At 34.8% G+C, this 14,099-nt stretch overlaps 1 protein-coding gene across 1 annotated transcript in view; it reads left to right on the top strand.

The window, feature by feature from the left end:
• The window catches only part of LOC107466363 (uncharacterized), a 15,651-nt gene extending 7,101 nt beyond the window's left edge, over positions 1–8,550 (top strand). The window contains exon 2 of the mRNA XM_021131983.1: positions 7,770–8,550. Within this exon, the coding sequence (XP_020987642.1) occupies positions 7,770–8,550 (781 nt within the window). The remainder of the gene's footprint in view (positions 1–7,769) is intronic.
• The last annotated feature ends 5,549 nt before the right edge of the window (positions 8,551–14,099 follow it).

Here is a 14,099-nt window from a genome sequence, read left to right as displayed (position 1 = left end):
AAATTAAAATCCCGGTGGAGAGGTCCATATGTGATTACAAGTGTATCACCATATGGATACGTAGAGCTTCAGGATAATGATTCTAATAAAAAGTTCATTGTTAATGGACAGAGAGTCAAACATTATCTTGAAGGCAATTTTGAGCAAGAATGCTCAAAACTGAGACTTGATTAGAGCTCAGTAATAGTCCAGCTAAAGACAATAAAGAAGCACTTGCTGGGAGGCAACCCAGCCATTCACAAAATTTAATTTTATTCGTTTTGGTTTATTAATTTATTTTTACAGGTATATGTCAAAGTATCTTCAAAAGGTAAAATAGCAATTGATTGAATTCACAGAGTTACAGGGAAATTTGGAAGCTCACTGGCGTGAAAAAGCCAGTAAGAAACGTTTTGGGCGTTGAACGCCCAAAAGAAGCACCCACTGGGCGTTCAACGCCAGTAAGGGTAGCCATCTGGGCGTTAAACGCTAGAAAGGAGCATCTTCTGGGCGTTGAACGCCAGAAAGAAGCACCTTCTGGGCGTTTAACGCCAGATTGACAGTGTCCTGGGCGTTCAGAAAAACGCCCAGTGACAAAGGACTTCCTGGCGTTCAACGCCAGAAAGAAGCAACAGCTGGGCGTTGAACGCCCAGGAGAAGCAACAATTAGTCAGAGGAAAGATTGTTCATACCCATCCTGACAAAATCAGGGAGATCTTTAAGCTTCCTCAACTAAAAGATGACCCAGACTCCTTTAATAGGAGAATGATGAGGGTAAATAAAGGCTTGGACAAGATTCTAGAGGATATATGCATCCCTGAAGCCAGGTGGACCACCAGCACAACTGGCATCCCAAATCAACTCAAAAGAGAAGATCTCAAACCAACAGCCAGAGGCTGGCTGGATTTCATTGGGCGTTTTATATTGCCCACCAGCAACCGTTCTGAAGTTACTATTAAAAGAGCAGTGATGATTTACTGCATCATGTTGGGAAAATAAGAAGAAGTCCATCAACTGATCTCGTGTGAACTATACAAAATAGCAAACAGGAATTCCAAGGATGCCAGATTGGCCTATCCAAGCTTAATTTCTATGCTCTGCAGAGATGCCGGAGTGAAGATGCGAATAACAGAGTATATCTCAGTTGAGAGGCCAATCACTAGAATATCAATGGACAGACAACAGCTGTAGGATGATCTAATCAAGAGGAGAGCACAGGAAGTCCTCCCAGAACTTCCTCAATTCAAATATTGGGAACATCCTGAGGCATCTATCTCCAAATTGCAAGAAGCTATGAACCAAATAAAGGAAGAACAGAACAATCAAAGTAGCATACTTTGCAAACTGCTTAAGGAACAAGAAGAGCAAGGACGTGATTTAAGGGAGCTGAAGCGCCAGAAATTAATCCTTGAAGGACCAAGTACCCCACAAATCAGAGGAACATCTACTTCTCAAAACACAGGTTGTTGAGTTCTAATTTTAGCTTTAACTCTGTGATAGTGTTATTATAGAAATTTACCTTAGGAGATATATATAGTAGTAGTAGTAGTAGTAATTAGTATATCTATTCTGGTTTTATTTCCAATTAAGTTATAATTTATTTTTCTCATCATCATTAGACATGAATAAAATAGTAGATAATTAGAATAAAGAAGTAATTTATTTTTTTGAGTTCTTAATAATAAAAATTATAATTAACTATATGTGGTGGCAATACTTTTTGTTCTCTGAATGAATGCTTGAACAGTGCATAATTTTTATCTTGAATTTTATGAATATTGGCTCCTGAAAGAATGAGGAACACAAAAAATATTATTGATGATCTGAAAAATCATGAATTTGATTCTTGAAGCAAGAAAAAGCAGTGAAAAAAATTTTTTTTACAAGAAATCATTGGATCAGGAAAAGGAATAAAAGCCAACAGCCCTTAAAACCAAAAGGCAAGGGTGAAAAGGATCCAAGGCTTTGAGCATCAGTGGATAGGAGGGCCCAAGGAAATAGTTCCAGGCCTAAGCGGCTAAATCAAGCTGTCCCTAATCATATGCTTGTGGCATGCAGGTCCAAGTGAAAAACTTGAGATTGAGTGGTTAAAGTCGTGATCCAAAGCAAAAAGAGTGTGCTTAAGAGCTCTAGACACCTCTAACTGCGGACTTTAGCAAAGCTGAGTCACAATCTAAAAAAGGTTCACCTAGTCATGTGTCTGTGGCATTTATGTATCCGGTGGTAATACTGGAAAACAAAGTGCTTAGGGCCACGGCCAAGACTCATAAAGTAACTGTGTTCAAGAATCAACATACTACACTAGGAGAATCAATAATACTATCTGAATTCTGAGTTCCTATGGATGCCAATCATTTTGAATTTCAAAGGATAAAGGGAGATGCCAAAACGGTTCAGAAACAGAAAGCTACAAGCCCCGCTCATCTAATAAAAATCTGAGCTCCACTTAAAAACTCTGAAATATTATTACTTCTTAATTTCTTTTAATCCTATTTTATTTATCTAGTTGCTTGAGGACAAGCAACAGTTTAAGTTTGGTGTTGTGATGAGCGGATATTTTATACGCTTTTTGGGAGTAATTTCATGTAGATTTTAGTATCTTTTAATTAGTTTTTAGTAGAATATTATTAGTTTTTAGGCAAAAATCATATTTCTTGACTTTACTTTGAGTTTGTGTATTTTTCTGTGATTTCAAGTATTTTCTGGCTGAAATTGAGGGAGCTGAGTAAAAATCTGAGTTAGGCTGAAAAAGGACTGCTGATGCTGTTGGATTCTGACCTCCCTGCACTCGAAATGGATTTTCTGGAGCTACAAGAGTCCAATTGGCGCGCTCTCAACGGCGTTGGAAATTAGACATTCAGGGCTTTCCAGCAATATATAATAGTTCATACTTTGCACAAAGATAGACGACGTAAACTGGCATTCAACGCCAGTATCATGCTGCTGTCTGGCGTCCAGCGCCAGAAACAGGTTACAAGCTGGAGTTCAACGCCAGAAACAGGTTACAACCTGGCGTTGAACGCCCAAAACAGCCCCAGGCACATGAGAAGCTTAAGTCTCAGCCCCAGCACACACCAAGTGGGCCCCAGAAGTGGATTTCTGCACCATCTATCATAGTTTACTCATTTTCTGTAAACCTAGGTTACTAGTTTACTATTTAAACAACTTTTAGAGATTTACTTTGCATATAATGACCTTTTCAGATCTGAATTACATACTCTTTGACGGCATGAGTCTCTAAACTCCATTGTTGGGGGTGAGGAGCTCTGCAGCGTCTCGATGAATTAATGCAATTGTTTCTATTTCTCCATTCAAACGTGTGTGTTCATATCTAAGATGTTCATTCGCGCTTAACTATGAAGAAGGTGATGATCCGTGACACTCATCACCTTCCTCAATCCATGAACGTGTGCCTGACAACCACCTCCATTCTACATCAGATTGAATGAGCTTCTCTTAGATTCCTTAATCAGAATCTTCGTGGTATAAGCTAGAATTGATGGCAGCCACTCTTGAGGATCCGAAAAGTCTAAACCTTGTCTATGGTATTCCGAGTAGGATTCAAGGATTGAATGGCTGTGATGAGCTTCAAACTCGCGATTGCTGGGCGTGATGACAAACGCAAAAGGATCAATGGATCCTATTCCAACATGATCGAGAACCAATAGCTGATTAGCCGTGCTGTGATAGAGCATTTGGACCATTTTCACTGAGAGGATGGGAGGTAGCCACTGACAATGGTGACACCCTATATACAGCTTGCCATGGAGGGAACTTTGCACTTTTCTATGGATGGAATATTACATTACAGAAATTCAGAAGACAAAGCATCTCCAAAACTCCAACATATTCTCCATTACTGCATTACAAGTAATTAATTCACGCTCTTTTATTTTTCTAATAATTCAAACTGATAATTTTAATTGAAATCCTGACTAAGAATAATAAAATAAACATAGCTTGTTTCAAACCAATAATCTCCGTGGGATCGACCCTTACTCACGTAAGGTATTACTTGGACGACCCAATGCACTTGCTGGTTAGTGGTACGAGATCATAAGAAATTTTGATTTTGATATTGGGATTAAGATGTCGTGCACCAGTAATAAATAATTTTCTAGTAGTGATTATATTTTTTGATTTGATTATTCTTATTTGGCCATGATATTACGCGTGAGTAATGATATACAAATCGTAGCTCTTCGAAGGTCTTCACGATGTTTAAAGCCGTGGCTAATAACTCCAAAATTGTGACAAATTAAAAATGCAATTCTCCGATTAACCACAAATATTTTTCTCTGGCCAATATATTGTTGCTATCGTTATTTTAAAATTTAGCTACGATTTTTTCTGTGGCTAAACTCCTTATTTTTTGTAGTGATAAAAGAAAGCGAAGCTAACAGAATTCAAATTTTAACTTGGATTTTAGCTTTTTGTTAATTAGCATAGAAGAGAAGCCAACGGTCCATATTGTCGTCAATCACCATATGAAAAAGTGTTGAGCATAATGAAGCAGCAATATGTTATTAGTGAAGTTGATTAATTTATGTTGTGCATGCCATGTTAATTGAAGGGTTTCCTTTTAATTTTGTTGACACCCATTATTTCTTTTCGCAATTAAAATATTTATGTTTGAATACGACAACTAGTCATTTGCTGATTTATAAGCACCCCAATGGATATGACATTGTTGATGCGATTGAAAATTCTATCTAATAATATAAAGCCGATAGTATAACTTCAACGAATAATACATCTTCTACTATAGCAATTGTAACATATGTAGATCCTATTTAAGTGTAATTGGCTGTTAGAAAAATATAATTAGGTTAAACTGCATTTCATTGTCTCTGAATATATAGAAGATGACGTGTGTTCCATAAACAGAATCAAAACTAAAGCTAGGGCTACAACTTCAAAGTAAAGCCAATATTTTCCGGGATTTTTCCTTAGGTGATGTTCTAATTTACCCCACCACCATACATCAAGTCTAAATTCAATTCTCTCTTCACTTTTATATAAAAAGGTTTTTTAACATTATGGGTGGTCGACATTTCATTAATGCAACTTAGTGGATTTCTTTAAATGCAATCTTATATTGATTGCCTTCTCCACAGTCTCAAAAGATTGAAAATGGTGTTATGCTTACACATGGAAAGGCAAATAGAAGCAAAAGGACAATCTTCATTTGTTTTAAATTGGGAAAGGATTTTCTAATGGAGGGGGTGAGAGTAATTATTGGATTAAAAGGAGGGCCCCATCAATAAAATTGTGACTTCACCTTTGGAATGTTGTAGCCAACTTGCTAACACCATCGGAATTAAATAATAATAATAGTAATAATCAAGGATTAGGAACTATGGCACGTGAATCCATGTGACGTGGGTCCTCCAATATTATTGTTATTATGCCTCTAGGATACCTTGAGCGAAATAGTTGAACATCTTTTTAAAGGGAGTTCATCAAATTATGACGAGATTTTTTTAGTTTTAGTTAAGCTTTAATCAACTTTATAAAATCTAGTGTGTGAGAGAGGAACAAACAAATTTTGATTAATAAGGGACTAGAATAGAGAATAGTCAAATTTATTTCATATCTAAGAATACCATTTTTCCTAATGTTTCTTCATCGATCGCAGAAAATTAGGATGAAACATGATTGCCTTGCAAAACTGATTCGAGTGTAATTTTGTAAAAATAGATTAAGTGAAGAAAAATTAAAATGAGAGATTAAAGATAAATAAATTTATAAAAAATATATTTTTATTCATGATAAATAAACAACACAAAAATTAATGATAAGAAATAGAGGTGGAGAATAAGTGTTGAGATTTTTATTAATATTATAAGAAGATGAATAAATTTTTTTAGAGTGGACAAATTTTGATGTCGGATATTTTAGTAGAACATCCAAATACTAATTTATATATGTATGAAGTTGATGAATAAAATAAAGAACAATTGAAAGAAAGAGAGAGAAAAAGATGGATATAAGCTTTTTAATTTAAAAAAAATTCTCCCAAGAAAAGTGAGTTGAAGTCCTTTTATATTGTAAAGCTATTTTGAGGAGGGAGTACATTGTCCAATGATTATAATGTGATGTTTAACCTACTCTTTTTATCTCAAAGCTTGTTACTAAATAAGATAGTTGACGGAAAATATTTTTAAGCATTTCTATTATTTGGAGTCTTTTTTTAACTAAAAATAGAAAAAGTTGATTCCACAAATTAAGTTAAAGTTCTATCCTAGGTGTGGGTATAGTAGCAAAAAATTGTCTGAGTAAAAAAGGTTTTCAGAATATATGATATTAGTGAAGGGACATCTAGTTTGATTTCTTTTTAACTAGATGACACTTTCTACACTCTAAATTCAATCAATCCACTTCCACCAATTTAGTTTCTACTGAAAAAAATTTAACTCCTCATGTGTTTTTTTGCGTTTCATCCTTTTACTCAACACCTATAAAAAAAATTTGACTTTTTTTTATCATATTTTTAAATTATTTTAAAATTATTTATATACAAAAAATTTATATTTTTAATATACAATTATAGAATTAAAATACAAATATATTTATATGATTTGAATATTATTGTGTATTCATAAAAAAATGCTATTTTGTAAAAATTTTAAATGTTAATAGAAAAATAAATAAAAAAATAAACAAATAGATTCACAATATATTTGTATGTATTTATTTATTTATTTTTAAAAGTTGTATATATCTATATACATATTATTATTATTTTTGAATTAAAAAAAAGATGATATGATTTGAGTTATTATTATTATTATTATTATTATTATTATTATTATTATTAAAAAAGAAAATATAAGGAAAAAAACTCTTACCTTTTAATTTTAATTCGTTTTAAATTTTAGGTACCTGGCTTGAGTTTAGAGAGAGCTAAAAAGAGAAAGAGAAGCACTAAAAACAAAAGAGGAAAGAGTATTCATCATTTTTTCTATTAGGGCATTATCTTCTCCAGTACCACTACTATTATCACCACCACCATTAGACTTTTTATCTTCCTTAATAAGTAGGAGCTTCTTTTTGGACAAGAGACATTCTTATATTTATATTTGTTTTGTCTTCTATGTTGGTAAGATTTTTTTTCTTTTTCTTTTTTACCTTTTTTTTTAGCTTTCTTCTCCTTTGTCATATGAGGTGTACTCTTATTTTCTTATATGGAATTCTAGTATTTGAATTTCTGCTATTATATTTTTCAGATTTTTATTATTCTGAACCTTGTTATTCTGAAGTCTTGTTACTCTGAATTATTATTACTCTGAATCCTTGTTATTGTATTTTTTGTCTTTGCATTTGAATGTAACTTTTTTTTATTCTCATGTAACTTATCTCAACCCTCATGTATATTAGATTGTTAATTCTAGAATCAGCTACAGGAGTTCTATGACAATGTCCTTCAACTTGTAACTTTAAATGTCATGTCCTCAATTATATATGTTTTTAATGGCGTCACACAATAGAAAAAAATTGGAGTAAAAGATAAATAGGTCTCTGACCTTTTTTTGCGGACATTTTTGTCCTCGAAGAATGAAAAATATATTCATGTCTCTGACCTCTGTAAAACGTGGATAAATGAACCCTTCCATTGAATTCACTGTGTGTGACCTGATGGAAAATTCTGACGTGGCAAAGGTGGATCTGACTTGTCCGTTACAGGATGACACGTGGCTCTGAACTTTTGGAAATTGGACATATTAGTCCCAGGGAAGAAAAGGACGCCGTTTCACTACCTTGCTAGAATAATCCACTCTCCTTGCCAGCTCAGCTTCTCTCCTCAAACACTCACTGCCTTTCAACCCTCTTCGCAGCCCTCCACGGCTGCCGTGGGTCTCTGAAGTCCCCACTCGTCTCCGGTGCCTCACTACAACAATCCTTTTATTCCTTCTCTCCGCCGTCGGGATCTCAACTTCACTCGCCAAAAACAGCCACGTAATCACATTCCGGTCACCCAACCTCTTCCCCGAAGGCCTCGCTTGGGATTCCAGCGGACAGCACTTTTTGGTCAGCTCTCTATGCCACCGCACAATCTCCACCGTCTCTGATGCTGGCGTAGTGGAAATTCTAATCTCCGATCCTTTTCTCCCAGAAAATGTCACTGTTTTGGGGCCCGCTGTCGATTCATGCAACAACCGTGTCCTCGGTGTACTCAACGCGCTCAAACCTCTCCATCCCTTCAACGCCCTCACTGCCTACGACCTCCGCTCCGGCCAACGCCTATTCCTTTCCCTCCTCTCCCCCGCCAGCAACGGTGAATCCGATGGCTCCGACGAAGCAATCGCAAAAGAGGTCACGGTGGACTTCAAGGGAAACGCTTACGTCACTAACTCCGCAGAAAACTTCATCTGGAAAGTCAACGACAAAGAAGAAGCTTCGATCTTATCTAACTCTCGTAGGTTCACAGAACACCCAGTGGACCGTGAAGCATGGTATAGTTTATGCGGCCTCAATGGCATCGCTTACGTCAGCAACGATTACTTATTGGTGGTGCAATCGAATACGGGAAAGATGTTCAAGGTGGATGCTGAAGACGGCACCGCATAACGACGATCTGATTAGCGCTGATGCCGTCGCTTTGAAGAGCAATGATGTTGTTTTAGTTGTGTCACCTGTGGCTGGGAAGCTGTGGTTTCTAAAGAGCAACGATGGGTGGGGTGACAAAAGCTCCGCATCGGCAGCTTCACCTTCCCTGGCAAGGAGAGTGGATTATTCGAGCAAGGTGGTGAAACGGCGTCATTTTCTTTCCTGGGGACTAATATATCCAATTTCTAAAAGCTCAGAGCCACATGCCATCTTGTAACAGACAGGTCAGCTCCACCTTTGCCACGTCAGAGTTTTTCGTCAGGTCAAACGCAGTGAATTCAACGAAAGGGTTCATTTGTCCACATTTTACAGAAGTCAGGGATATGAATGTATTTTCCAATTCTTCGAGGATGAAAATATCCACAGAAAAAAGGTCAAGAACCTATTTGTCTTTTACTCGAATTAAAAATGATGAGTAATACTCATTTGTAACTAAAAAATAAATATTTAAAAATATTAAGAAAGATTTGTTATAGCATGAGTAATTTGATAATAAATTTCTTCAATTAGAATAATTTACTAGTATTCAATATTCGTATTCTCTCAAAGCTATAAATTTATAATGTCCTGCAATACTTTCATATACTTCACCAAATGAAATATGATATTGCGAGGATGTAAAGAAGGAAACTGCTATTTGTACACCAAAATTAGCCACTAAAATCAGTCATCGATGTATTTGTATATAAATACATGTGTGGTTTAATTTATTTTCAATGTGTCTTTGTATTACAGCATGTATTTTATACTAGTGACTGACTTTGGTGGCTAATTTTGGTGTACACGTAGCATAACCCTATAAAGAATTAGTGGTCTTATCAAGTAAAGAATATGATGAAATTATAGTTGTTGATACATAGTTGAAAATTTTTGACAATATGTGTCTTTGTGAATTGGGCAAAGATTGCCTTGAGTATTCTACAATTTTCTCTTTTATATTTTGAGTTGGTGTTCTTGGATTTTTTACTGCTGGAATTGTGATGATATTGGTACTCTTTTGATTTTGCTATTGGTGTTGAGTATTTTTATTGTTGATATTATTCATGTGATCTTGATATTTACTCTATTTTGTTGTTGCTCTTCTTCTTCTTTTTAGGACTTGTTTCTTTTTGTTGTCAAGTATCTTGTGAAACTCGTTGAGATAGTGGATAGTGACCCAGAGGACTCTAATAATAGTTTGGGTACCGACTCTACTATGGATGATATGGACGACGTTCCTCAAGCATGTGGCATCAGATTTTCTGAATCTGTCCCTGACCTTAGGTTAAACCATCAAACAACAGGGCTACTATTGTGGATCCTTCTTTCATTAAAAAACCTTTTCTGGACCCTCTTTCCTCTGGCTCGTTATCAGATACGGATAAAATTATAAAATTTGGCTTTGATTAATCATATTGTAGAGTTTTAGGTGAATTTATTGAGAAGTCTTCATATCAAGCAGACGTTGTTCTACTTCGTTCTCGGTTGAAGCGCCAAGAATTTCTATGGACATCTTTCAAATCTAAAGCAACTACTCACATGAATAAGATTTGGTAGAAGTGGGTATTCACAGTATTGTTTAAGGAGAGTGGTAATGTTCTGAGGAGATTGAAGTTTGCTGGTGTTGCTGAAGCTATCCGTACATCCGCAGGTTGGTTGTTCTCTACCATCTATTATCATAATTGATTCTTATCACTTCTTTATTTTGTTACTATATATTGAATAAGAACTAATTGATTTCTTCTTGGCAGGCTTGGGTGTTCAACGAACTGGATATGATATGAGTTTATTTTGGCAGCGGTGGTGTTCTTTGACTCACACGTTTTTTTACTTCTTGGGGGTGAGTTTCCACCCACATTAGAAGATGTTGTGGTTCTTCTTCAACTGTTGGTGTTTGGTCATGTAGATCTCACTCTTTTTCGTCCAGACTATGATCTACTTAAGCTTGTGAGACATCTTCAAATGAGTTTAAGTAATACTGGCCAATATGCAAAAGAGTTGTCCAAGGGTAAGCTGTTAAGAAATCTTCTTCCAAGGATAAGCATACAAAGACTCGTGGGTCCTCCAAGGGAAAAGAGGTGGTTGGCGAGACGCAAGATTCCAAGAGGAAGATTACTGTTAGGTATTCTTACTCTAACTAGTCTCGTTTTTTTTTGTGATTTTCTCAATGGTGAGTTTGTCCTTACTATTCCTTCAGATCTTAGGAAACCAGCGTTTATAGCTTATTGATTAAATAAATATGTATTTTGGGGATCGGTGTATGAGTGTATGAGCTATGGGGTGTTTCTCTTAGCTTGCTTGATCACTGGAGGAGAACGTCTGCGACTAGCTTCTCTCTATCTGGGCAGTTTATATATGCGGCTTGATCAATTTTCTGAGCAACTCAAAATTACTCATGGTCGCTTTCTAATATTGGCTTTCATTGATCAAATATTTCTTTAACTCTTTATTTTTGAGCGGTTCTCTGGGTTTGCTCCCATCCGTAAGCCTCCTACAAATCTTCTGGACAATAAGGCAAGTCCTCGTGCTTGGATTTGGGGTTTGTAAAATTCGCACATTTATAAATAATTAATCAATAAATTAATTATTATTTAAAGATATTAGAAAATTAAAATTTTTAATTTATAATGGAAGAAATAATTAAAATATGATTTTTTACACTAATTTCAAAAGTTTTAGTCCAAAATTAGACCGAACGGATCGAACCAATTGAACCGGACCTAAATATGTTAAATTTAATCAAGATTTAAAAATCTTTTAGCCACTATGGATACTACTTTAAGTTGTGTGTAACTCTGTTTATTTCATGTAGCATTCGGATGGATTTGATGGAGTTTCTGTAGAAAAAGAAAAGAAAGTGAATGATGCTGTTAATTCTGACCTCCTTGCACTCCAATGAAAATAACTTGAGTTACAGAGGTCCAATTGATGTGATTCTAGCGATATTGGAAACTTAAATTCTAGAGCTTTCCAACGATATAAAATAGTATACACTTTCCTCCTATTTGGTACGATCAAGGTGGCACCTAACTTAGAATTTCTCAAGTTATGCGCCAGAACCACAAACTCCACAATAGCGTTCAGCCTAGGTGGCGCCTAACTTGGAATTCCACAGTGGCGCCTAACTTGGAATCTCCAACTTAGGTGCCAACCTTGAATCAAGACATGGTCCCCACGCTTCACTTGAATGCTTCGAAGATTTATTTAGCTTTTTTATTTAAACTTTATTTTATTTACAAATAGGAAAAGATATTATTTAGTTCTAGAAAATATATTTTACATTAATTAGGATTAGATATAAAAGGAAAAAGAATCAGCCCTTTGGGCTCTTCTCTTCTCTCTTACTACAATCCGAATTTACAGCTTTTCAGAACCCTAGTTTTTCTCTCTAAACCTTGAGCAACTAAACCTCAACTGTTAAGGTTAGGAGATCTGTTTACTCTATGGATTAATACTATTATATTTCTATTTTAATTCATGTATTGAATTCAATTTCAAGAATTATTTTCGTTCTTCATCTTATGAATCTGGGTGGAACGGAAGTATGACCCTTATTCTAATTGAGTTCTTGTAGAACTTGGAAAAGCAATTTACCTGAACAACAACTTGAAAACAAATTCTCCTAATTCACTAATTATCTAGACATAATGGGATACGTGACATATAATCCTCTTATATTTGGATAATTAGGGTTTCTATGGCCCATAAACTAGATTTAAACTTAACCCTCTAATTGGAATGAAGTGACCAAGAAATTGATAGTTGATGAAGGTTAGAGGAGACTAAAAAGGTCTAAGAAATTAGGGTTTAGTCACATATAGTTTGCCATGAATTGAATCTTGCATGATTAAAATAGTTGGTAAGAAAAATTAATCCGGAAAATAAACATCTCTAAAACCTTAACTGTTTTCTCCCATATTATTTACACCGATTTACTACTAGCTTTATTAATTCTTTGAATTTACTGTTTAATGTAATTGAAACCCAATTGCCATTTTCTGCTTGTCTGACTAAGCCAATCACTCAATCATTGTTGCTTAATCCATCAATCCTCGTAGGATCGACCCTCACTCACCTGAGGTATTACTTGGTACGACTTGGTGCACTTGCCAGTTAGTTTATGGGTTATAAATTCCGCAAATGCTAGAGGGAACAGGGAAGAAAGTGTCACTACCACAAATATGGCCTTTAGCAACGCCAAATTTTGCAACGCCTTAAAACCGTTCTCTTAGATAGTTTTAGACAACGGTTTTTTGTAGTATTACTGTTGAATTCAATTTTTCATTATTTTATAGCAACAAATTAAAACCATTCTCTTTGACTATTTTAAAAAAACAGTTTTATAACTGTTACAATGATTTATTTTTAACCAACGGTTTTTTTTGTTGTTTAAAGTATTGTACAAAAGAAACGCATTAAAACCGTTGCCGAAATGCTACACTTTAAAACTGTTCTATTAGATGGCCTCAGACAACGGTATTTACAGTGTTGCTGTTGAAGTTCATTTTTTCATTGCAAACTTAGATGATATTGTGGATCTTACAACAATTTTTATAAGTTAAATTTGATGGGAAATGTTCAATTATTTTTCTTTAGTGACTTGATTCAAATAGTTTAGATTATTTATTGACACTAAATAATTAAAAAAAACTGAAATTAATTTCATTCACGAGAAAACTATTGTAAATAAAAAATTATATAATACAAAAAAATTGTTGTCAATAATTACAAAAGACAATGGTGTTAAAACCGTTGTCAAAGACAATAGTTACATAAACTTATGTTGGTATGATTGTGGTGAAGTGAAAGTTTAAGGAAACAGTGAAACTAAGGTGCTTCTGGCTTAAAGAGAAATTGGCCAAAGTATGGTTTTAGTTTCTCGTAGATAATATGTAATGTCTTGTGAAAGCTTAGGTTAGATGACCATAGGATAAGTTGTATGATATGGAAGGTTGAGGTTTAGTGACTTGTTGTTGGAAACTATTGAGTGGATTGTTGAAATGTATGACGATTCATTTGTAATGATTGTGAATAATGATGATGAGAATAATTAATGATTGATGATAATATTGAATTATAATGACAGGCTTTGAATGAATAATGATTATGTATGGTTGGGTTAAAATGGGTGGAGGATGAATGAGAGATGGGTATTGACGATGAAGAATGAATGTAATAAATATTAATGATAGCATGTGATGATGAGGATAGGTTGGAATGTGTAAGTAAGTTAATGCTACTAACCATGATGGAAATATGAAATTATCTAGAGAACGAATTGATTGAATTGGTAGAGTAGCTATGATGTGAAGGTGGTTATGTGTATTGTGGAGGATTGATGCAGTTTTAGTAAGAATTTGGAAGGTTTGAAACTGAAAGTTTTGAAAGCTTTGATATTTGGTACTCTTATGAAAACTTGATTTTTAACCAATTTTTGCGGTCTATAATTTGAGCCTCAAATTTTGGATTTGAATGAAATCTATTTCAAATTAAAGATATTTGCAAGAGCTTTAAAATGGTATAAGATTTGA

Source organism: Arachis duranensis, chromosome 9 (assembly GCF_000817695.3).
Source record: "Arachis duranensis cultivar V14167 chromosome 9, aradu.V14167.gnm2.J7QH, whole genome shotgun sequence".
NCBI lineage: Eukaryota > Viridiplantae > Streptophyta > Magnoliopsida > Fabales > Fabaceae > Arachis > Arachis duranensis.
Note: the sequence above shows the minus strand (reverse complement) of the source record. Positions and strands in the feature narration are given on the sequence as shown.